Consider the following 25,473-nt stretch of genomic DNA (forward strand, 5'->3'; position numbering starts at 1 on the left):
CATTATGCAATTTGTAGATATCTGGAATGGGATTTCTCTTTCTATCTCTGCCTCTTGAATTTTGTTATTATTATACAGAAATGCTGCTGATTTTAGAGTTTTTAGTTTAGAGCCAGCAATTCTACTATTAGAAGGGTGGGAAGAACAGGAAAGAGAGGGGGCTCTGCTCCCCTCATCTGTCAGAAGGGAAGAGAAACAGGACAGAGAAACAGAACCCCAAGCTTTCTGCTCTCCTGACTACTACTTAATGAGAATGAGCTGTTGTCCAGCTCTCCAGCTCCACTGGAAAGGAAGATAGATCCAAAGTGATTCAAGAATATTAAGTACATTTTTTTTGTTAAGAAAATCTTTTTTTCCCCAATTTTTAAAAACATTTTTAAAGTCTTGAGTTGGAAATTCTAGCCTTCCCTCCCCTCCTCTCTTCCTGAGATGGCAAACAATCAGATATAGGTTATATATGTACAATTAAATAAAACATTTCCATATTAGTCATTTTGTACAAGAAGACTTGAATAAATGAAAAAAAATCAAAGAAAGTGAAAAATAGTATGCTTCAGTCTGTATTCAATCCATATCACTTCTTTGTCTGTAGGCGGATAGTAGGCTAGGCCTTTGGGATTATCTTGGATCATTGTATTGCTGAGAACAGCCAAGTCAACGAATACTTGTTACTTCAAATCCCACCAACCAACTGCAGCTAAATCCTCAGCTTCTCCTCACTACGTGTAGGAGGCAATATCTTATCTCTCCCATTGAGTGTTCTGTCAGATAAAGAGGTTGGTGGGTCTTCTCTTCCTTCTTCAAACCAGTTTAGAATCAAAAGGGTTCTGCCTCCTTCCTAAGAGAATGCCACCTCCTTCTTGAGGAAGGCGATCTAACTGAGTTAACCAGGGCCCACTGTCCTGGATGGAACTGAATGAATTCTTTTGCTCCCCACGCTCTTGATTCCATCAGCTAGAAGGTAGCTGATCATCAGTTGTTAACTACATTACTGACAAGAAAGGCTAAGCAGGCTGGGGCTCATGAGCCTTCGAAAGCTCCCTATTATCTTCCAGGTAAAGTTCAAATTTCCTAGCTGTCTATAATATGACACTGTTCTGTCTTTGCAGTCAAATCACAGGATCCTAGGATGAGAGCTGGGAGAGACCTTAGAGGCCACAGAGTGGAATTTCCTCATTGTGCAGATGAAGAAACTGAGGCACAGACAGATTAAGTACATTGCCCAGGATTAACTAGCTGCTAACTATCTGACACAGGATTTGAACTCAGGCCTTCCTGAAGTCCAGTACAGTGCTCTACCTGCCCCACCACCTAGTGACCTCTCTACTTTCTCTATGGCTCCAGCAAGAATAGACTTGGGGTAACTCCATGCTCTTGCCCATGTTATTCCTTATTCCTAGAATGTGCATTTAGTAAAGTTTATTAATATTATTTTGCAATCAAGAAAATTGGCCTCAGAATATATTGGCACTGGACAAATTACTATGAGAAGAGATATACAGAACAAAGGAAAGGGTTATATTGCCAAGGCATTAATTGTCTGGGGCTGTTGGCATCCAAAGTGGGAACCTGGCCATGATTTCAACAGGTATTTAAGGGTCACAATTCTACTGAAGTGAATAATCCCTTGTTAAATGTTTTCTGTGTGTACACCAGACTCTGTGCTTGCTCTGGGACTAAAAATACCAAAACAGAAAAGGAAAGCAGACTCTGCTTTTAATCTATTCAATTAGGAAGGGGGTAGGGGTTAAATCCAACATATACTTGAAAACCACGTAAAGTCAGAGAATCAGGAAAGACTTCACATTGTGGCACCAGAGTTGGGCCACCAGTGCTGGAGGTGAGGAAAGAATGAATCTTAGGCACTGGGGCCAGCCTGAGCAAAAGTGCAGAGACAGAGAATAACACATCAAGTTTAGGAGAACAGCTACAGTCCTGTTTGCCTGTAACACGGAAGAAAGTAAGAGGCAGATTGGACAGGGTTGTAAAAGTATGTCTGAAGGTTTTGTGTTTCAATCTAGAGGAAACAGGGAGCTACTGAATATTTCTGAGTGAGGGAGTAACATGGCCAGCCTTGGGATTAAAGAATAGTAATTTGGCAGCTCTGTGGAGGACAGAAGGGAGAGAAGAGAGATGAAAGAGGGAGAAGAAGGGCGTTATTAATCCAACAGTCATTAATGGAGATAATGAATCAAAGTCACAGGATACAACATTAATTTACAAAAACCATTTGAATTCTTATTAACCAGAAAACATGTCATAAAAATATCTTTAAAAACTCATAATGCCTAGAAATGCACCATGCCTACATAAGACAACTTAAAACTATAATGACTGAAATGAAGGAAGATCTAAACAACTAAATGGACAATCAATGATCATGGATGGGTTGGATTAACATTGTGAAAAATAACCTCTCCATTTAATTTATATATTTAATGAAATAGCGATCAAAATATTATGGGGTTCTTACACAACTGGCTAAAATCATAATGAAATTTTAAAAGTAGAACAATAAACATCACCAAGGAGCATGCTGGGAAACAAGATATCAACAGGGTCATTCGCTCATAGGCTTTAAAATCTATTCTATAGCAGTTATTGTCATAACCATCCAATACTAGACAAAAATTAGGTCAAAAGAATACAAAATCTATTCGACTAAATACTCACAAAAATGTATGTTTCATAAATCAAAAGAAAATGAAAACTAGGAAAAGGATTTTCTAAGGAATGTACTAGAGAAAACTGACTGGCAATTTAGCAGAAAATAGATTTAGATCATCATACTTCACCATGTGCTTTGGTACATTTCAGCTGGATTTTAAACAAACATAAAAAAGCAATTATAAAAGGTTAAAATGATGGAAAAAAGAAATGAGGTGTTTAGTTAAATTTTAGAAGGAAAATAATTTTTCTCCTATTCATCAAAGAATTGTTATGGACAAGATAGGTGTGTTTGACAATATTATTTTTTTAATGTCTAGACAACAAAAACAACATAATTGAATAAAAATAACATATTGGGGGAAATATGTTGAATATGAAGGATAAGAAATCAAAATCTAAAATACATAAGAAATGGTTTAAAATGTACAAAGGTAACATGAGGTCTGTGATAATTGATCAAAGGCCATGAAATAACCACTCAAAAAATATTCATTCTTATGAATAATAAAACACAAGTGAATTAAAACAACTTTGCTGTACCCCTTCATATCAGTCACATGGGCAAAAATGGCTATAAGCAGCAAAACTCAATACTACCTAGGCTTTGGGAAAGAAGTGGCACATTCTCTGCTGGTGAAACAGAATGAATGAATGAATGAATGAAAAACAATTTATTAAGCATTTATCATGGAGTAAATACTGCACTAAATGCTGCGGACACATACACAAAAAGCAAGGAAGTACCTGCTCTTACAAGAAGTTTACCTTCTAAAAGGGGGAGATGACACATAGAGGGAAGGAGGGGTCAGGGAGGAATGGTAAGTCAAGTCATACACAAAGTAACTGACAGTTCTTGCCAGGAAGGGTAGCACTGATTGGATTTTTGGCATCCCAGGTAGAGGTAGAAAGAGGGTTTGGCAAGTGGCACTGGGTGGGAGCTGGATAACAGATGCAGAGTCAGAAGATCCAGCACAGCTGCCCAAAAAGAAAACCAGCAAACTGAAGTGACTGAAAACTGGTCAAATGTTTTGATGACAAATCTGCCTGTACACAGACTGCCAAAGTGACAAAATCTATTTGACACAATGATTCCATGATTGTGAATACATCCTGAAAGTGTTATCAAAAACAAAGCAAAAAGACCATTTGTTCAAAGATTTCACTGAAGCCTTTTTTGTAAGACTGACACTGTTGACCTAGGACTGTGTTACTTCTATATCTGTCTTCAGTTATCTGTTTTCTGCCTTCCACTTTTCATACTTTAAAAAAAAATCTCCCTTTTCTAGTAAGTTTCCTGTACAGCCATGCTGGCCTCCGTCCCCTACTCCTTTCCCTCTATGGCATTATATGAGACTGAGTTGCCTGGATTTTGCTGTTTCTAACCTCCTATTCCTCTTAAGTCAACTATCTTTTCAGATTTTAAGGGTATGGGGTCCCAGCTATCCTGTTTTGGAAATTTGCTTTCCTAGAATCCAATGTACACTGTAGACTATGTTTGGCACCACCGTACTTCCTACTCAAACATTCTCTCTCTCTCTCTCTCTCTCTCTCTCTCTCTCTCTCTCTCTCTCTCTCTCTCTCTCTCTCTCTCCTGTCACAAGTTCTAAGATGATATTGTCATTTTCCCCCAACATTCCAATCATTTCTATTTGACCATCACTTTCTCCTTATTGGTCAGAATTAAGTCTCAAATAGTCCCCTGTGTGGCCTACTCTACCCAATTCATAAGATAAAATGAATTAGCAATTGATCAGGCACCCTTTCAGCAGAAAGAACCCCAGCATGTACAGAGCTGAGCCCTCCGATCACAATACCATCCCACCTCTGTGCCAACTCGGTTATCTGCTTGAGGAATTAATTCCCCATTCAGTTCATCCTTCTGTGCAGACAGTTCATAATACTCCCATCTCTCCCTCTTTCAATGCTTACTCAGAAGCTTTCCAACACTCTGGGCCCCTTGGGAAGGTTGATTTTCACAAAGCAGCATTTCTTCTGAACATCAAATACTACTCCATTACCCCTTTAACTAAATCTGTTTTGGAATAAATGATACCCTTCCATAGTCCTAGTACAGTCACAAGCTATTTCCCACCAAGTCTCAGTGATATCCATGAGGTAGCCTTAAGATTACCTGCTTTATTCCTCTCTGATTGAATCCCTACCTCATGCCCCAAAGAAGCTATTTCTAACCTTCTCATCCCTTCTCAAGTCCACTCACCTCCCTCCTTCTCTTTCTCAGCTGAGGATTTTGTCTCATACTTTACCAAGAATATAGAGGCTATTTTACTCAATGACACTCTCTCCTCCCTCTCACTCTCTCTTAAACCCTTTGCTGTCAGCCTCCATTCTCTCTTCTCTTCCAGTCTCTAGTGAGGTGTCATTCTCTTTGCCAAGGCCAACACTTCTCCATGTTTCCTTGATCTCTTCCCCTACTCTTTTCCAAGAGATTGGCCCCTGCTCAGTAAACTCCTGCAGTTCCTCATTGCCTGTAGGATGGAATAAATGCTCTTCTACTTCATTTTTAAATCCCTTTACAGCTGTCCCCACCCATTCTTCTAGCCTCGTTGTCTGCTGCTCCCCTTCTCTTAATCCCAAATCCAACCCAAATGACCTTCTTTCTGCTTGGCAAACATGGAGCTCCAGATCCCATCAATTTGCCTTTGCACCAGCTATCACAACCACTTAGAAGGCTGCCCCTCCTCTTCTCTAATTCTTGGAATCCATTCTTTCAAGACATAGCTGAACTACCTTCTGTTATTTCCCCTAGGCTTTATTTACAAGGAGAAAGGAAATATAGATATTCAAAAATAGCATAACAGGACAAGGATGTGTTAGGTGCGTATCTATTTGGAATGCACATATATGCACACATTATACGTGCATATATTATATATATACACATACATGCATGTGTATGTATATATGTATGTGTGTATATGTACATATATGTATGCAGTGCATTTCACATATCCTTATCCTGGTACGCTATTTTGGGGTGTGAGAGAGAGAGAGAGAGAAAGAGAGAGAGAGAGAGAGAGAGAGAGAGAGAGAGAGAGAGAGAGAGAGAAAGAGAGAAAGAAAGAAAGAATCCCCCCAAATAGATGGTATCAAACTTACTGAGCTATCTTATTTAGCTCTAGTTCACTAGAACTAGATTGGTCCGTTATGGTCTTCTCCTATCCTGGAGCACCTGTTTCCTCTAAAGGTCCCAGATGACAATGGTTTCTTTTGCATCAGAATATCTCCCAGAATATCTTGCAATCTGCCCACCTGCTAATGCTAAGTTGAGCTCATTGGCCCATTCTACAGTCCTCTAAGCTAATCAGGAAAAGTAGATGTTGGATGCTTTACTTCCATGTAATATAGACAGAAAGCTGTGTTACATAAAACGGCTGGACAGTATGTATCATATCTGGGATCCGGCCTAACCTGTTTGTCAGGGAGATTTTGATTTCTGCCTTTGTGGGGAGCAAGAGAGGCATTTCCTCCTTCACTCTCCTACCTGTTAGATGGGTAGGGGGCTAGACTTATATTTACTACACATCCAGTATTGGCAGTCCGGTGGTAGTATGTCCTCTTTTAGGAAGGTAAAATAAAAGCCACTTTCCCTGGCTTCTCCAAAAGAGAGAGTAACAGATTACTCTCAGTCAGCTTAGCTCCCTCTCACTGGTTACATGGAAAACAACAACGTACAGTGCACAACACACCTCAAAAATTGAGGAAGTTATACATTTTAGAGCAGACAATAGCACGTCCAAGGGTAAATAAGCTCTGGGATAAGATAAAACCTCACCTTGACCAGGGTGAGAACACTCTCACTAGGGAAGACTGCTTGTAGTACTTCCTAGGACTGTAGGTCCTGGAAATCAAGGGATGTGTTGGTGAGGGAGATGCATTTTCCACATGCCTATAGTTCCAGGGGTTCCCACTAGACATTTTAAAGTTTAAAACTTCTGTCTCACCCCCATCTCTTTGGAACTATACTTCTCTCTTTCCTTTTTGAAGCCTTTCCACAGAGAAATTGTTGGCACAGTTTTGAGGTCTGTCAGCCAATCAAGAGCCATTTCTCTGTGAGAATAGGAAGCACAAAGCATCCCTGGGCTGTCCCTCAGGGAACACCACCTCCACCTTTTGAGAATTACCTTCGACAAAAAGTCTTTCCTGATTCCCCTCAACTGCTAGTACCTTCCCCACTCTAAGCTACCTTGTATTTACTTTTAACTATTCCCTTCATATTTCTTCTGTATTTGTTGTTGCTGCTCAGTCATTTCAGTCATGCCCAGCTCTTTGTGATCCCATTTGGGGTTTTCTTGGCAGATAGTTGCCATTTCCTTCTCCAGTTCATTTTACAGATGAGGAAACTGAGGCAAACAGGGTGAAGTGACTTTCCCAGGGTCCCACAGCTAGCAAATGTCTGAGGCCAGATTTGAACTCAGGAAGATGAGTCTTTCTGGCTTCAGGTCCAGCACTCTACCCACTGGGCCACCTAGCTGTATTACTTACATATGTCAATGTTGCTTCCCCCATTGGAATGTAAACTCCTCATGTGGGGATCATTTTATTCCTTGTATTTGGATCTCCAGTACCTGGAATGGTGTCCTTAATAATGTGCGTTTGTGCTTAATAAATGTTTGCTGATTGATGGTTCCCAGGCCAAGAGCCTCACATTCCTTCATCTAGTCCCCCATACTATCTTCTCAGCCATCTGTCTATTTCTTATATCTTCCTTTCTTGACTATAGGTCTTCTCTTGAACAGTAGCAGTAATTACCAGAGCTACTCATGGCATCTGCTTTCTTCCCAGGACTTCACACTCCAAAGAGATGCTTCCCATGATCCTTCTAATGGAATGGTTAGTCCTCATATGCATTACCAGAAATGGGTACATCACATTCAACAAGACTTAGGAAGTTCTTGAGCCCATAACCAGAGACCAACAGAATCAGAGATGATAAGAACCGAAAGAGACTTTATAGGAAAGAACGCTAGACATTGGAGGCAAGATCTGGGCTCCAGCCACGAACCACCCACAGAGGGCCCTCACCTCCTTGCCTTCAAAATGGCAGGAATGCCTTGTGTTGTAGGAAGAATCCAATGAGAGAAGTCACGTGAAATCCTGTTGAAAACCATTAAGTACAAACAGATACTGTCATCACCACACTGTGGATGACTTTATCCCAGATGAGACAGAAATAGGAGGAGAGGTCCAAGAACAAAGGATCCAAGGAGAGCCTGAGCACGTGCACCACATTTGGTCCATCTGCTTGTGGCGAAGCTTGGATCAAGGTCAAAGGCACTTGTTGTAGAGATTGAGACCGATATGTTGTTTCCCCCGTTAGAAAGAGAGGCTCCCTGAGATCCAGGGCTGGTCTTTGCCCTGCTTGGTGCTTAGCACTGAATCTGGCCCAGAAGAAGCATTTAATAAACTCTTGTTGACTGACCTGTTGCCTGACTGCCCTCTGTCCCAGAATGTCAGTTCAACAGGACAGGAATGGGACCTTATTCAAACCTGGTACTTCCCCTGCTTCACAGCTGTCTTGTTCTTTTGACAGTAAATATGGAATCACTGAATGAACGAATGATGGTCAAACCCTTTCCCCACACTCTCATCATCCTCTAATTGTACAGAAGAGTTTGTACTCCAAGACTGGGATGATCCATACACACCACAGCCCTAAAATGGGGGCAGTTATCTCCATGAGCCAGGAAGACCTGAGTTGAACTCTCGCCTTGGACACTTAGCAGCTGTGTGACTCTGGGCAAGTCACTTAACCTCTATTTGCCTCAGTTTCCTCAACTGTAAAATGGAGATAGTAATAGCACCTACCCCTAAGGGCTGCTGTACGGGTCCAATGAGACAATCTTTGCAAAGCACTCTGCAAACTCGAAAGGGCCATGCAAACGGCAGCTATTATAAAATATTATGATAGAGCTTTAGAGGTGGAAGGGAGCCCAGTCCATTATATAGATGAGGAAACTGAGGCACTGGTCCTCGGAATAGAGGAGGCAATGAATTAATGCTTCTCGATCTGCTTATTAGTGCCTAATGGAAGTAGAAAGGGAAGATCAGAGAAATGCAGAAAAGCTCTTACCTGTTCTTTTGTTTCTGTCCACATAACAATACTTTAGTTCATAGTCTTTCAGCAAATCATGAACCTCCTGAAAGAGACAAAAGGGTGAATATGTTAACTAAACATAAGGACTGGAGGAGTTTAAGATCAGCACCCGAAAACCTAGTCAGTCACTGGAGTGAATCGGAGTCGCAGCTGGGGAAGGTTCTGATCCCAAACAGAAGAGTGCTCTTTAACCCCCTTGCTCCTTTCCACAGCTGCCTGAAATTGGAAATAGATGGCCAAGAACTGGAAACTCTTAGCAGAGACTGCTTCCTTACCTCCTGCTTCATCTGACTAGTAATTACAGAAAGCAGCACTAACTTAAGTACTAATAAAACATCCACTTACTACTTAATAAAAATCTTATTAAAGGTTATTAAAATGGTACAAGAAGTATTTCAATATTTATCTGTCTGAGTGAAGGATAACATGCCATCACATCCCAGTCCTGCAAACTGTTACACGGGAAAAGAAAATTAAAAGGAAGAGAAAATTAACAGGCTGAAAACTTTATCTTGAAAGACAGGTTATGAAATTCAGAAAGAAATTGATCTATCTTCTTAAAATGAAAATTTCTGACCCATAAGCCCACAGTAATGAACAAGAATAGATGAGAGAATGATCTCCGAGTCAATCACCCAACATCTATCAAGTGCCTACTGTGTGCCAGGGATGGGGGACACAAATACAAAAGCTGGTCCCTGCTCACTAGCTTATAACCTACATCAGATGAGTTACCATTTGCTAAGTTCTCTGCAAACTTTACATCCATATATAAATGTTAAGTAAAATGAGAAAATCTGGAAGGCTGTCACCTGGTGATTTTGCACTCCCTTTTGGGGAGTAAACCCTAAGCAGTTTAGAAATGATTTTTTTTCAAATATATTTGACAATTTGCAAGGCAGGCCTAGATACCTGAGAATTATTATTATACCTAAAGAAATATTACAAGAATTACTATCATACCTAATGAATTATTAGGAGAATTATTGTTATACCTAAAGAATTACAAGAATGCTATTATACCTAAACCAGTTACTAGCTGTTTAGGGTATAGTTTGGATTAGAAAATCTTTGAAGTCCCTTCAGACTCTGACATTCTGGGAGATCAGTTAATATTATGGCTAAATAGAATGATGAGGATTAGTGAGGGTCCTCACAAGTTTGCATGTGTTCATGGGAATTAAGAAGAAATACACCTTACTCTCATTAAGAAAGCCTACCACTTGAATAAGCCTCACAGGTGGTGCACCTTGCCAATCTGCTCATTCAATCAATCCACCTGATGTCTGGAGTAAAGTGGTTTTTGTCTGAAAGGGATCAGGTGTATCCTTTTAGTTAGACCGGCCTGAGTGTCTCATTTCCCTGGTTAACAGCTGTCAAATGCCAGTAAATAAAAGATGATTCCATTCTTCACCTCACCAAGTATCTCTAAACAGATGAAGTTTGGTTACTATATGGTTAAGTTACCAGCTCCTCCATTCTTCTCCTGATTCTCTCCACAACATCTCCTGCATCTGTCCCATTTTTCCCCTGAGACAGATCCTCCTGGATAGCTACAATAGCTTAGGAATCAGGCTGCCCACCATTCATCCTGTATCCAGCCACCACAAGAGTTCTCTTTATTCAGACTTCAGACAGCATGGTGCCATGGAAACCACGTTGGATTTGGAATCAGACAACCCACGTTCAAATGATGGCTTTGCCACTTACTAGTCAATGTGGCCTTAGTGCTTTCCTCCATGTCCCCATCTTGGTCTCCCTGCCTCTGGTCTCTCCCCACTCCATCCATCCTACACAAGGCTCCCAAACTGACTTTCCTTAATTGCAGATCATTCACTAAACCAACTCTAGTGGCTCTCTATTGCCTCCAAGACTCCCTTGTTTAGCTTTTAAAGCCCTTCAAGCCCTAAAACCCTGTCTCAACCCCCTGTTGAGTCACATGAGACATCACTTCATCTTTTATCCCGTCTCTGTGATGACTTTTCCCCATACCTCAAATGCATTCCTTCCTGACCTCTGCTTCCCAGGGTCCCTCTTTTTTTTTAACATGCAGCTGAGGCACCATCTTTGGTATGAAGTCTTTCCTGATTCCTACAAACACTAGTCCTCCCTTCCAAATCACCTTGCATTTAACTACTTTGTACATGTTGTGTTTATATTTATGCAAAATATCATACCCACACACAGTTTTCTTTTCCATCAGAATGTAAGGTTCTTACAAGTAAGGCTCATCTGATACTTTCTACTTTTATCTGGAGGGCATAGCACAATGCCTGGCACATAGTAGATGCCTAACAACTACTTTGAGGAGAGCTGGAGTAGATTGTGGAGGTTCCTTTCAGCACTAAGTCTATGATCCTATGATCCTAAGTCACTTAACCTCTTCAGACCTCAATTTCCTATCTGTAAAATGGACAAGGTTGAACTAGCTGGCCTCTGAAGTCCCCTATGAGCCAGCGATCCTCTGGCTAGCTAACGTCAAAGGCAGCTCTGTGATGCATGTTACTCCATTCCTTCACCTAAAAGCCTTTGGTCCCAACAAACTGAACCTGGGAACATACCCTGTCTTGTCCTGTCACTTTTCCCAGGGCCTTTTCTCAGGTGGTGCTCTAAGACTGCAATCACCTTCCTTCCCATTCGGCTTATCACCTCTCTACCCATCTCTCAAAAGCTGCCCTTTCCAGGAAGCCTTCCCAGGTACCCGGAGGGCCGTGAGTCTTCCCTTCAGGCATCGGCCACACTTTGTCATTGGACACTCTGATGCCCTTGATGATGTCACATTGTGTGTGGTCATTTTCCTAGTTTGAGTCTCACTCCCCTAATAAACAGGGATTCCTGATCATTATTTGTGGCATGGACCCCTCTGGCAGTCTGCTGACACCTACAGGCTCTGGCTCAGAATCAGATTTCGAAATCTCTAAAATAAAATGGGGACTGGGAAGAGGAGCCATCTCCTCTGAACTTCCTCTCACCTCACTGTACCAAGGTGGCATAGCACTCTCTGTTCGTGGTCAATGTTTGTCCACTGAAGAGTTGTTACACACAAGTAAGCACATGGTCCTTAAGAGAAACAACAGAGCATCTGAGGACTTTCGTTTGTAAACAAGTCATGAACTAATCCACAGACCTAGAATACAGATAGTGTATGTAGTCCCTAACCAAGATGACTGTTCAGAATACATCTTTTCTCTTCTCTCCTCGTTCTTTTATTCTTTCCCTTTCTTCTTCCACATTAGGCCAGCAGGGAGCACTCACCCCCATGGGCACCAATGCAATGCCTGAGCTCTTCATGAAGTACTCACCGTCGACCACAAAGACCCCGTTAGATTTCACTAAATCTGCCTAATTAAGAGAGTTGGCGCAGCATAACAGCACCGACCTTGGAGTCAGGAAGACCTGCGTTCAAATCCAGCCTCGGACAATGATTAACTGTGGGAGTCTGGGCAGGTTACTGTTAAATTTTGAGGAACTGGGCCAATTGCTTAACCTCTCTGATAATCAGCTTCCTTATCTAATAATAACAATATAATATAATATAATATAATATAATATAATATAATATAATATAATATAATATAATATAATATAATATAATATAATAATGTAATGTAATGTAATACAATATAATACAGTACACAATCAGTATATACTAACAGAAACTAATAATAATAAGAGCTGGCATTTACATAGTACTCAATCTGCACGAGGCACTGTGCCAACCACTGTATGATCATTTGATTCTCACTGGGAGGTAGGTACTGTTATTATCCCCATTTTAGAAGTGAGGAAACTGAGGCAAAGAAAGATTAAGAGACTGACCCAGCATCACAGAGCTAGTAAGCATCTGAGGCTGGATTTGAACTCAGATCTTCCTGACTCCAAGTCCAGCACTCTACCTCAAAGCCTATACAGTATTGAGAATAACAGCATTGACTTCACAGGGTCGTTGTCAAAACAAAATGTGATAGTGCACGTGAAGCGCTATACGAGCCGTAGGGAGCCGTGTAAATGGAGCTATCATTACTATTACTTCTGAAGAAGGATCACTAAATTACATAGATTTTTTTTAGGAAAAGAAATGTCATTTAAAAGATACACCCCTCCCCCCAAAACAGACGATACTTGGAATCAGGCTAACGAGATATTATTTGGCAAAGTTCCTTGAAGAATTTCTATTTTTAATAAGAATTTATTTAAATACTTAAGCAAAGAATAGTTTAATTAGTATAAGATCTAAGCTGGCTGAAGTAGAATAAAAACTCACTATTTCTCAGTGCACAAGTACTCCTAAAGCAGTTGAGGGTGATTCCAAATGATCCTTTCTTTCACCATCTCTCAGTAATCTCACTTCTCCTATTTCTTTGTTTAACAAATCGTTCCATTATAAATAGCAAAGTAATCACCTCTGCTGTTTGAACTTGCTAACTTTACTCATCTGGGAAATTCATTTCCTTGAACCCCACAACCAAACCTTAGTTTACCCACTCTGAAATGGGCTACATTATTGGCTGAAGGACAAAGGAAGCTGGGCTAACTGACTGTCTCCCTGTCTCCCTAACCCCAATGGGTTTGTGGCTTCTTTCCACTCCAGGCATAGAACACAAGTCTATAAAAAAAGTCCAAGAAGCCTTTGTCGTCCACCCTGAGTGTGGTTACAACCAGCGAGGGATTCCATTTTTCTAGAAATCCTCCCCCTTGAAGCTTACTCTCTTCTCTGAGTTCTTAAATAACAGAGAGCCCTTTTCCAGGCAATTCTTGTGGATCTCTTGCTCACGTTAGTGCCTACAGCCTGGTCATTTGTTTAATAGACACTGGGCCCTGGGCTAACCCTTGGCATAGTTTTTTTATTATATTCTACTTTGGCCAGCTTAACCAAAATTCACCAGGCCTGAGGTCTAAGTGCAGACTGGTTCACAGTGGGACCTCATTTCTGGCAGATAGCCTTAGCTGACTTCCTCCTTGGCTTTTTGTCCAGCAGCCTGGCCGAAGTGTGTAAGATCCAAGGATGATAAGGCCACAGATCCAGACCCAGAAGGGACCTCAGAAGTCACCTCATCCAACACCTTTTTTCATAGATGTGGAAAAATGAAATCCACAAGCTCAGTCACTTCCCCTTCATCTCAAAGGCAGTAACAGTCAAATCAACAAGCATTTATGAAGCACTCACTATGTGCCAGGCACTTTGCTAAACACTGGAGATACGAAGAAAGACAAAAAACAGTCTTGCTCTTGAGGTGATCATAGTCTAATGGTAGACACAAGATGCAATTGGCCATGTACAAACAAAGACACATAGGATAAACTGAGGAAAGGCACTAAGGATAAGGAGGCCTGAGAAAGGGTTCCTGCAGAAGGTGAGACTTTAGCTGGGATCTGAAGGAAGCCAGAAATTGAAAGGAAGCAGGGAGAGCACAGGAGGAAACCAGCAGAGAGACAGAGGGGGAGAGGGATCATCTGGCATCTTGAAGGAGCCAGCAAAGATGAAGCAGGAGAGAGCACCAGTCATGGGGAACAGCCAGGGCAAATTCATGGAGTAAGGAAAGTAAATGTCTTGTGTAAGGAGCAGAAAGGAGGCCAGTGTCACTGCATAGCAGAGTACATGGAGGGGAATAAGGTGTAAGAAGACTGGAAAGGAAGAAATGGCCAGATGATGAAGGCTTTAACAGACAGAGGATTTTATATTTGATCCTGCATGTAACAGGGAGCCACTGGAATTTATTAAAGTGTGTGTGTGTGTGTGTGTGTGTGTGTGTGTGTGTGTGAGTGCGTGAGAGAGACAGAGAGACAGAGACAGAGACAGACAGAGAGCGGGAGAGGGAGGGAGGGGGAGGGGAAAATAGAGAGACAGGGAGAGACAGAGACACAAAAAGAGACAGACACAGAGAGGGAGAGAGGCAGAGAGAGAGAGACAGAGAGAGAGAGACAGAGGAGGGGGAGGGAGGGAGGGAGGGAGGGAAAGGAGATAGGGAGGAAAAGAGGAGAGAGACAGAGAAAGACAGAGAGGTAACATGAGATCTGAACTTACGTTCTCTGGCTCCAAATCTAGTCTTCCTTACAATGCAATACATTCTTCAGGTCCTGCTTGATGCTCACAACCTCTTTCCGAACATCCTCTATTTTCAGATAGGGAAACTGAGGCCAACAGAGGCTGTGTGACTAGGGTCACACAACTACTAAGGATCATGGGCAGGATTCAAACTCAGGTCTTCCTGACACCGAGTCCAGGGCTTTATGCACTACACTGACTAGTAAATACCATGAGTAAAACATATCTCTTTGTTTACTATTTGCCATGTTGATATTCAGAGAATTATGGAACTAAGATTATCTCTGTGTTTCTACCAGTAATCTCCAAACATTTTTGATTGCACACTAATATCAGTCTTTAAAAAACGAGCACTCACTCCAAATATATTTGTACTTATTTATAAATTACTTACATGCACTTTTGTGAGAAAATGTTGTGTGAACTATGTAACATACACCAAAAAAGAAATTTAGATATGAGATAAACCATATTTTAATATTGTTTTTATGAATAGTGCAAAACATGTTTTGCACTTAACTTAAATGTTAACTGAAATATGTTAATTATTCTGAGAGCAATATGGCTACATATTGTCATGTCCTGCTTTTCAAAAGCCTTGCTCCAACACCTTGTGACAGAGAAATTCCAGAATTTCCTTCTAAATCGTCTACTGCAATACTTGGTATCAAAGTTTCTCAGAGCAGAAATTTCCATATGAAGAAAGCAGCTGGCTGTCCTCACTAAAGCACGATCTTTTTTTTTAATCCATCAATTACAGAAGAGTTTGCGTTGCAATTCGGCAATTACATTTCCATGTTCCTTGACATCAACCAATTATTTCAACAAATGAATCAAAAGTTTAAAACTCACCGCCAACTCTGCATTTGGAAGATTTTTAAACAGATCAGAAAATGCTGTCTCCAACTTTTAGAGTGTGTAGGTGACAGAGACGCTGAATTGTGGGTAAGAAAAGGATGGTTTCAAATGCATCACTCCTCATGATGGCTTCATACAATTATTAGCAAATATTTACAGATGTGAAATTCATCATTAATCATTAATGACAGTTGATATAAATCTGTATTTTAATATTCTTCCTGATAATTCGGAATGATTTTGGCTGCCTGGTCATCAGGTCTAATTGGGTCATTGGGGCTTTTACTTTGCAACGTGGCTGACAAAGAGCCAGGACCAGGAATGGGGGAAGTGGAAGCTCAGACTATCCGTCTCTTCTTGTTCACTTTTGCTCACATTATTAGGGTTATCTTGGATACAAAGTTTCTGGAAGGAGAAGGAAATCAGCATGTAAATGCCTACTATGCGCCATGTACAATGCTAAGAACTTTACAAATATCGTCTCATTCGATTCTCATAACAACCTGTGGAGTGAGCGCTATTATGATTCCCATTTTTAGATGAGGAAACTGAGGCAAACAGGGTAAAATGACTGGCCCAGGGTCACGCAGCTAGCCAGTGTCTGAGGCAAGATCTGAATTGAGGATTTCCTGACTCCAGGGCCAGTGCTTTGTCTACTACACCACCAGCTTCCATTTGTCTAATTTGTGAGGATTAGTTTCACTAAAACTAGACAATATGAATATTTTACAAAAATTACACATTATGATCAAGTGGTATTTATACCAGGAATATAGTGATGGTTTAACATAATGAAAACTATTAACATAATTGATTACATCAATAATAAAAAGGTTTTTTAAAATTTTTGGTTAAATCAATAGATGCAGAAAAAACGATATCAAAATCATCCTCATCCTCATCCTCATCATCATAACCATAATCATCATTTTTTTGCCTCATTGAATCATCTTATGCATTCCACGTGGTGCATGTCATGTTGGAGACAGCTAGTTTAGACCATGGATCATCTTGCATGAACACCGCATCTATGTGGGCAACACTCTATTAGGACAGAAGCCTTTAAGGCTCTACTGAACCCAATGCTTTTTGATAATCAACAAACAAGCACAGTTGAATTTTTGTCTTCTCTAACTTTCTCAGTTTGTGTGTGCCCATGATGCAGACTTTCCAACTCTCAGACCACTGAATGATCTTTCCCCTCCCCCAACCTGCCTCCACAACCGCTGTGGACCATGTAGGCCAAGTCTGGCATCACCCACGTGTGTGACTGGAAGAGGGTAGAGGGACAGACACGGTGGCGGCCATCTTCAAGTATCTGATAAGTCATCAAAGAGGGGTGGATTGGACTTGTTCTGCCTGGCCCCGAAGGGCAGAACTGGGAACAGGATGGGTCACGGTGCAAAATGGTAAATTTGAGTACAGTGTGAGGACAAACTTCCTAATGATGAGAGCTGTGCAAAAGGGAAACAGACTGCCTTGGGAGCTGGTGGGTTTGCCTCCGCAGAGTTCTTCAGTCAAAGTCTGGTTGAGCCCTTGTTAGGGAAGCTTTATTGGGTGTCCTGGGCCAGGTAAAAGGTGGGCTAGATGGGCTCAGACGTCCCTTACAACTCTGAGAATCTGATTTACCTAGATGGTTAGAGCCCACTAGAAGTTGAATAAAGAAAAAATGATGAGTGGGAGAAGGTCTGAGGCCAGGGTTGGCCAACTAAGAGCCCTTCCTGCCATGAGTGGCCCTTTATGTTGACACTGTCACTATCCAAACTCTCTAAAGGCACAGCCCTGCCCCAGGGCACAGAAAAGGGGAAGGTGTCCATCCCACCTTCATTTTTTTCAACCTAACCAACATAGTCTGACCATCTTTCTAGCTAAGAGCTGCTTTTTAAATCTAAAATCTCAAATAAAAAGCAGCATAACATTTAAATGGATTTCTAGACTAGATCTCTAGCCAGATGAATGTCAAAACAAAACTAATATTTTACCACTTATCCCAAAAATGCCAATAGTCTGTGTTTACAAGGGAACCTGATCGGTTCCAAAAGTTGGATGACCCCACTTCCCTTCAAGAATGCCACTTATTTTCAACCTCATCACTTCAAATCAACTCTAAAGGTCAGGAAATTCAAGTAACTCTCTTTCCCAAATATTCATTTAATGCCTATTATGTAAATGAAATCAGGCCAGGTGATTAGGATGAGTAAGGCAGTCCCTGCCCTAAAGGAGGAATTCAGATGCGGGGTGAGGCAGGGAAGGAAAGAAAGCAAGACCCAAAATAGCTGTAGTCCAAGGCAGGACTTTATATGTGAGAAAACAGAAATCCACACAAAGAGGAATGGATTTTAAGGTCACATCTGTTTGGGGATCAGGGAAGCCTTCATGATGATGGTAACATCTGTGGGGCCTTGAAGGATGGGTAGAATTTGGATGGTCCAGGTAGAGGACAAGGACATTCCAGGAGAAGGAAACAGCAATAGCTAATATTTATATTACAAAGTGCCAGGTACTGCACTCAGCGCTTTACAAATATTATCTCATTTGGTCCTCACAACAACCCTGGGAAGGAGGTGCCGGTATTATTCCATTTCACAGATGAGGAAACTGACTTGCTCAGAGTCACACAGCCAGTAAGTGTCTGGGACCAGATTTGAACTCAGGAGGATGAATCTTCCTGGCTCCAGGTCCAGGGCTCTGTGCACCATGGCGCCCCCTAGCGCCCCCCATATAGCCTATTACCCTAGCTCGAACCCTCATCACCTCTCACCTGGACTACTACCAGAGCTAGCTAACTGGTGTGTTCCTTGCCTCCCAGAACCAAGGGTCTCCTCACTCCAATCTATCCCCCACTCAGATGCCAAAGTAAGTTTTTATCCTACCCCCCCTCCGCCCCCATTTTCCCTCCCCCCACTTCAAGCACGCGTTTGTATCAATAAACCATGGGCTCCCTCTTCCCTCTAGAATGAGCCATGCTCATTTAAAGCCCCCAAGCTACAACTTAGCCCCTCCCTAATGTTTTAGTCTTCTTACACTTAACTCTCCTCCCTCTCCTCTGTGTGGCACCTGGGTGTCTAAGGGGATGGGAGGACAGGCCTGGAGTGAGAAAGACCTGAGTTCAAATGTGACCTCAGACACTTATTAGCTATGTAACCCTGGGCAAGTCACTTAACTGCTGCCTGCCTCATTTTCCTCAACTGTAAAATGCACATATTATCTACCTCACAGAGTTGTTGTAAGGATCCAGTGAGATGATATTTATGAAGCACTTAACATAGTGCCTGGCACATAGTAGGCACTTAATAAATGTAATCAAGGTCAAGTGAGTAAGTATCTGAGGCAGGATTCAAACTCCCATTCGAACTCAGGTCTTTCCAATTCCAGGCCCGGGGCTCTATCCACTGCACAGCCTAAGGTCCCTCACTACTCTGTTCCTGATCTCCAAGGTCCCTGCATCACAATGCACCATGCTTTGTGATTATGAAATGGCTTCACTTTGTTCCCACAACCCTTTGAGGTACGGAAGCGAAAGTCTTCTTATCCCCAGTTTTTAGATGAGGAAGCAGGTTCAGTGCTTTGCTGGGGTCGTGCAGGATCCAAGCCCAGGTCTGCAGACTCATCTCACGTACAATGGTCTTTCCTGTATAAGAGCCACCTCTCATGGTATTTCTTTCCTCTAGATATATCAAGGTAGAATAGATTTTTCCTGTAAGCCCTTTAAAAAACTACTTAAATGGGAGATAAAAATTCTGGCTAATTTGTTCACTTGGGTCAATACTACAACCCCTTCCTTGGGCTGGCTTGAAATACAGCACACCTTCTACCCAAGAGGATAATAAATCCAATCCAAGAAACTGGTACTTATTAAGTCTCCTGGGTGTAGCCTCTAAGCTATACATTCAACATCTTCCGAGAATGTTATCAGCCTGAAAAGGTCCAAGAGCAAATAGATCAGCCCTGAATGAGGTGGGACAGGGACACAATTATCAAAAAACCTTATTTATGGTTTAACCCAAGAGAATACACAGTGCTTTCATTACTAAACAGCTCAAGGTCATTTTTGGTGGCTCCTTCCTTTTGTGTTAATGTTTCGTTTGGTGGCATATAGTAGGCATTTACATGCTTATTTCCTTCTCTTTCCTTCCCCCTAAAAAGATTTCAGCAGAGAAACTTTGGATTAAAGGTAATCCTAATAATGTGAGCAAAAGTGAAGAGAGGAGACAGTAAAAGCCCCTAAATAGACCTGATGACCAGGCAGCCAAAATCATTCAGAATTATCAAGAAGATTATTAAAATAGATTTATGTCAGCTGTCATTAAAGATTAAGGATGAATTTCACATCTGGAAATATTTGCTAATAATTATATGAAGCCATCATGAGGAGTGATGCATTTGAAACCATCCTTTTCTTACCCACAATTCAGTGTCTCTGTCACCTGCACACTCTAAAAGTTGGAGACAGCATTTTCTGATCTGTCTAAAATCTTCCAAACGCAGAGTTAGCGTGAATTTTAAATTTTTGATTCATTTGTTGAAATAATTGGTTGATGTCAAGGAATATGGAAATGTACTAGCCGAATTGCAATGAAAACTCTTCTGTAATTGATGGATTTAAAAAAAAAGGGCAGCCAGCAATATGCTTCCTTCATTGAGAGATATGTGTCTTTATGGTGTGGATTTTTCTGCTCTGAGAAACTTTGATACCACGTATTGCAACAGACAATTTAGAAGGAAATTCTGGAATTTCTCTGTCATAAAGTGTTGAAGCAAGACTTTTGAAAATTATGGAATGACAATATGTAGCCATATTGCTCGCAGAATAATTAACATATTTAAGTGAAAGAAAACATGCTTTTTTGCACTATTCATAAAGACAATATTAAAACATGGTTTATCTCATTTTAAAATTTCTTTTTTGGTGTATGTTACATAGTTCACACAATATGTTCTCACAAAAGTACATGTATGTAATTTATAAATAAGTACAAATATATTTGGAATGCTCATTTTTTTAAAGATTGATATTGGTATACAATCAAAAATGTTTGGAGATTATTGGTAGAAACACAGATAATCTTAGTTCCATAATTCTTGCCCTCTCCCTCTGCTTCTCCCTCTCCCCTCTCCTCTGTGCTCTGCCCAAAGGAAGGTACATTTCGATGGTTGAAGGCTTCTTCCTTAACTTTGGGTTTACTGGCTAGATTTGTTTTTCAAAAACCAAGCCTTTAACCCAATTTTCATAGATTGGACAGTAGCTACCTGCCCTCCTTGCACTGAGTGAATGTAAATACTAAACAGTAACTGTTTCTCTTTTGGCCAGGAACCCTGAGAGTCTTTCTCTCCCAGTTTGATTTCTTTTTCTTTTGAGTTTTGATTAAAGGGCCCATCCCTTGATAAACTTCTTACAGAGGCCTATTTACTGAATGGGCTTTGCCTCACTCAAAGTGAGAACCTGAAAAGGCTGTAGCCTGAAAGGGCCAGGGTCTCCCAATGCATCCTGGGCCATCTCCAATTGTCCTGGTGAATATCAGGCCACTGCACCCAGATGGCTCTGGAGGAGAAAGTGAGGCTGGTGACCTGGCACTGCCTTCCCTCACTCAAATCAAAGTCAACTGCAAGTCATATCATCATTTCCCTGATGTCACGGTCCTCTTAGAAAAGGAAGGACAAACACAACAACAATAACAGTTATCTGCCATTCATATCAACAAGTAAATAGACCTTTTTTTCCTAGTCTAACAACTTTACAGGAAGTATAAGACAATACGCCTGGATCCTTTGACCTAGATGATCTCTAGTGTATCCAAATGCTACTTGAGTCTATCTTCAAGCCATATCTAAGGACTGCCTGGACTGGAATCTTTTCTTCTCTTTCAATTGGCTCTCAGAAAAAAACTCTATCCTCCTATATCTGGCTGGTTTAATCGTGGGGAAAATAATCTACTGTCTAACCTCAACGCTATGCTTGAGATATTCCTCCTCCTCCTCCTCCTCATCGTGAAGCACTGGCACTCTGCATTGGAGTGGGTACACAAAGACCGAAATTAAAAGTCTGCCCTCAAGGAGCTTATGAGACAACACGCACAGCACAAGTAGTAATAGTAATGATGATGACAGCTACCATTTATAACATCACCTTAAGGTTTGCAAAGGACTTTACAAATACTATCTTATTGCATCCTCACAACAACCCTGAGAGGTGGGTGCTAGTATTAGCCCCATCTTACAAATGAGGTTTTTAAAGACTTGCCCAAGGTCACACAGCTGTGTCTAGGGCAGGATGGGCAGGATTTGAATTCACATCTTTCAGATTCTAGGTCCAGGTCTCTATCCACTGTGTGACCTGGATTCATTCTTCTGCATTGTATGCATATATGGGTCTATTAAATCTAAATTCAATGTGATGGGGGAGGGGAGGGCACACCTATGGGGCAGAGGGATGGGAGCAGTGTGCTATCAAGTTAAGGCCAGGGTGTGAAGGCTTTAAATGCCAAACACAAGAGCTGGCAGTAGACCAATAGGGAGTCAACAGGGAGCTGGAGACTATAGGGCACGGGACAAGTGAGGTCAGGCAAACTCCCCAAAAGGGGCATTTATGCTTCTTGGTATTTCCCAGCTCAGGGTCTCTTACATGGTTGGCACCCTATATCTGTTGAACTACAGTGTGTGGAAAGGGGAGCAAAATGAGGTTCTTAGGTCTTGTGCTTTGGGGAGAATCACCATGGCCATACAGAGAGGGCTGGAGGGTAAAAGGTTGGAGGAGAGGAAACCATTATTGCGATGAGGGCGAGCCCCCAGGGCTGGGTGGTACTTGGGAGAAGACAGAGAAAAGGACCAAGCTGGGGGAGATGGATATGATGAACCTTGGCAATTATACTCTCAGATCTGGACCCACACCAACACTTCAGTCTAAACCAGAACAATTCCAGAAAGGAAAACTATTGACAATCTGACTCCTCAGACATCGCAGAGCGGCTCCCTTTCTGCATTAACACTTGAAAGAAGGTTTGGGGGTTAATTTTATATACAGCACTTCAAACAAGACAAAGTTGTGCTGATCAGATGATTCCTATTATTAAATTACCTGTAAAATGTTTCATTTTCTATGTTCAAACATTCACTCTCTGTTCTGTTTTAACAACCATATAATTTATTCTCAAGTTCACACTGTATCTGTTCTTTTTGTGTGGGAATGGGGGGATGTTTTGCAACAGCCTCTGGACAAAAACTATAAAGCTCTGACCAGTAAAGTAATGTATTCCATATTTCCCTCCCTCCTTTCTTCAACAAGAGATAACAATGCAATTTTAATCATTTCATGGTGACCTGAAATCATCAATTATCTTAAAATCCATGAATGCACCATATGATACACAACCCAGGTCTAAATTGCTAATTTTCCCATCAGTCAGCTCTCATCATTCACTATGGTACCCATTCAACCTCTGCACCCCACTTTGGTATTTCTAATTTGGCATGGGCTCGTTGGAGGGGAGGGGAATAACAGAGTAGTAAAAAAAGTCTTAGATGAACTAGGATTCAAACCCCTTTTACAGGGAGGGAAAGTGAAAGCCAGAAGGGTGAAATTCCTTACTTGTCCCAGGTCAGTAAGGTAGGAGGTTTCAGACTTGGGATTATCACCTGGGCCTTAGGAGGTCAAATCCAGGGGGAGGAAGGGAGGGAAGAAGGGAAGAAGCTGGAAAGGAAGGAAAGAAGGAAGGAAGGGAGGGGAAATAAGAGTTGTTCATTGAAGAAAGCAAAATAAAGTCAAGGTTTCCAAAACTCCTAGCAGTCTGAAGGATCAAGTCTATGGCAAATTGAGAGACAGGAATGGTGCTGCAAGAGTTAATAGCTGTTTGTCTTGTTTTGGAACCTTGCACACACAAAAATTTCCAGCCCTAATTAATACACCCTGACACCAAACAGTACACTGACCACTGTACTGCCAGGAGAGGCTTGCAGACTTGGGGAAAAGAGTGCCAGGAAATGAAACATGAACACGAAAGGGAGGATGGAGGGGGTCAAAGATAACCTCACTGCTCTGCCCCTCATTTCCCAGTGATTCCAAGTTAGCGCGATCGACTTTTCCTGCATCAGGTTTTATTTCCCCCCTGGGCCTATCAGTTCCCGCAAAGGGAAGTTCGTGGCTTTTTGTATCCCTCCAGCTCCCAGCTCAGTGTCTCCAATATAGCAGACCCCCAGTGATGACCTGTTGGATTAGGGCAAGGCAGGTCTGTCAAATCTACTTCATGTGGATTTTAGAGTCAGTCACCTTGCATTGATTAAGTACCTCATATGTACCTGGCATTATGCTAAATGTTGGGGATACAAAAAAAGTCACCTCCCCCCGAAAAAAAAGGCTGGGCTGATGGCTCAACAGTGCATCTGTCTGGCCCCTTCTCCTTTCCAGTAGCTCAAACAATGCAAAGGTAAAGAATAGGCACAAGTGGGCAGGAAAGGGGGATGCTCCTCACCTGGCTTTCATTTCTCTTTCTAAAAACTCTCTGTCTACTATTCCTGTTGATCTACCAGGAAACACAAAATATCACTTTTGGTACATGAAGACATGCAGAAATAAAAAGATTAAGTATTTTTGCCTTAAAATTTAGGTACATGAATTGAACTTAACTATGAAAAATGCTTTAAAAAGGTCCAAGGGGAAAAATAAAAAAGATCTAATGGCACCTTCATGTAGTAGAAAATCCACAAGCATTTTCCACTCAGTGAAAATATTAATCAGCTACTGTGATGTGAGAACCAGATTGACTCCATTTTGTGAACAATCTCCATTTTGAGACTTACTCCTGTAGATCACCTGATTTTGGGAGATTCCCAAACTCCCAAACTGCTCACTCACTCTTCTCCCCACACACACTCAGAGAAGTCCCCAATCTTTCCTCCAAAAAGAAATCAGATTGCTTAATCCTACATACTCTTTTGTATCCTGTTTACTGTTTTTTTTTTCTGTACATATAAAAACCTGTGCAAAATCTGTATTCAGTCTTTGTGCTTGCTGAGGGTCCCTGGACCCACTTTATTATGCATGCATTCTAATAAGTCTCATAGCTCAGACTTTGTTTGCTCATTTATTATAAATCCACTTGCAACAGTGTTTAGACTGAAACTAATCTGAAATCCTTAATTCTTAGATGTGATCCAAATAATATTTTATGATGGTGGGTACACATTATTAACTATGCCTGAATGATTTTTCCAAATATGAAACTGTCCCACCAATCATAATTATTGCTGGCCTTAGTCCTAAGACATAAGCTTGAATCCTGCCTCTGTCATTCAGTACTCACATTACTTTAGGCAAGTCACAACCTCTTTCTTTGGGCTTTAGTGTCTTCATTTATAAAATCAGGAGTTTCTTCTAATGGCCTCCTGAGGCCCCCTCCAGTTCTGCATCTATGACCTATTATTTAAGAAGTAGCCATCTCTTAACAAGAGCCAATAACTGATCAAGAGAAATACTTGTATTTATGATAGGCTGATAAAGAACAGGACATGAATGAAAATATGCTGCACACTAACAAAATGTCCAACAATTCATTCCACTTTGTAATGAATGACCTGGGATTCAATGCTTTCGTGCTGGAAGGGAATTTATAAGTCATCCAATCCAGCTCTTTATTTTACAGTTGAGGAAATTGAGGCCCTGATGGTCATCAGGGTCATCAGCTACTATGAAAGTTGTTATCTGAAACTATCTCTCCTATCTACACTCCTGTCAGAAAAGGTTTTTTTTAAGAAAAAAAAAACATATGCTTCATGAAAATCAATTATCATC

At 41.3% G+C, this 25,473-nt stretch overlaps 1 protein-coding gene across 1 annotated transcript in view; it reads right to left on the reverse strand.

Moving 5' to 3' along the window:
- RAVER2 (ribonucleoprotein, PTB binding 2) overlaps positions 1-25,473 on the reverse strand; it is a gene marked incomplete in the record, with an annotated part of 96,437 nt that overhangs the window by 46,073 nt on the left and 24,891 nt on the right. The window contains 1 exon segment of the mRNA XM_036754257.1: positions 8,762-8,828. Coding sequence (XP_036610152.1) covers positions 8,762-8,828 — 67 coding nt within the window.

Source organism: Trichosurus vulpecula, chromosome 4 (assembly GCF_011100635.1).
Source record: "Trichosurus vulpecula isolate mTriVul1 chromosome 4, mTriVul1.pri, whole genome shotgun sequence".
In the NCBI taxonomy this organism is placed as follows: domain Eukaryota; kingdom Metazoa; phylum Chordata; class Mammalia; order Diprotodontia; family Phalangeridae; genus Trichosurus; species Trichosurus vulpecula.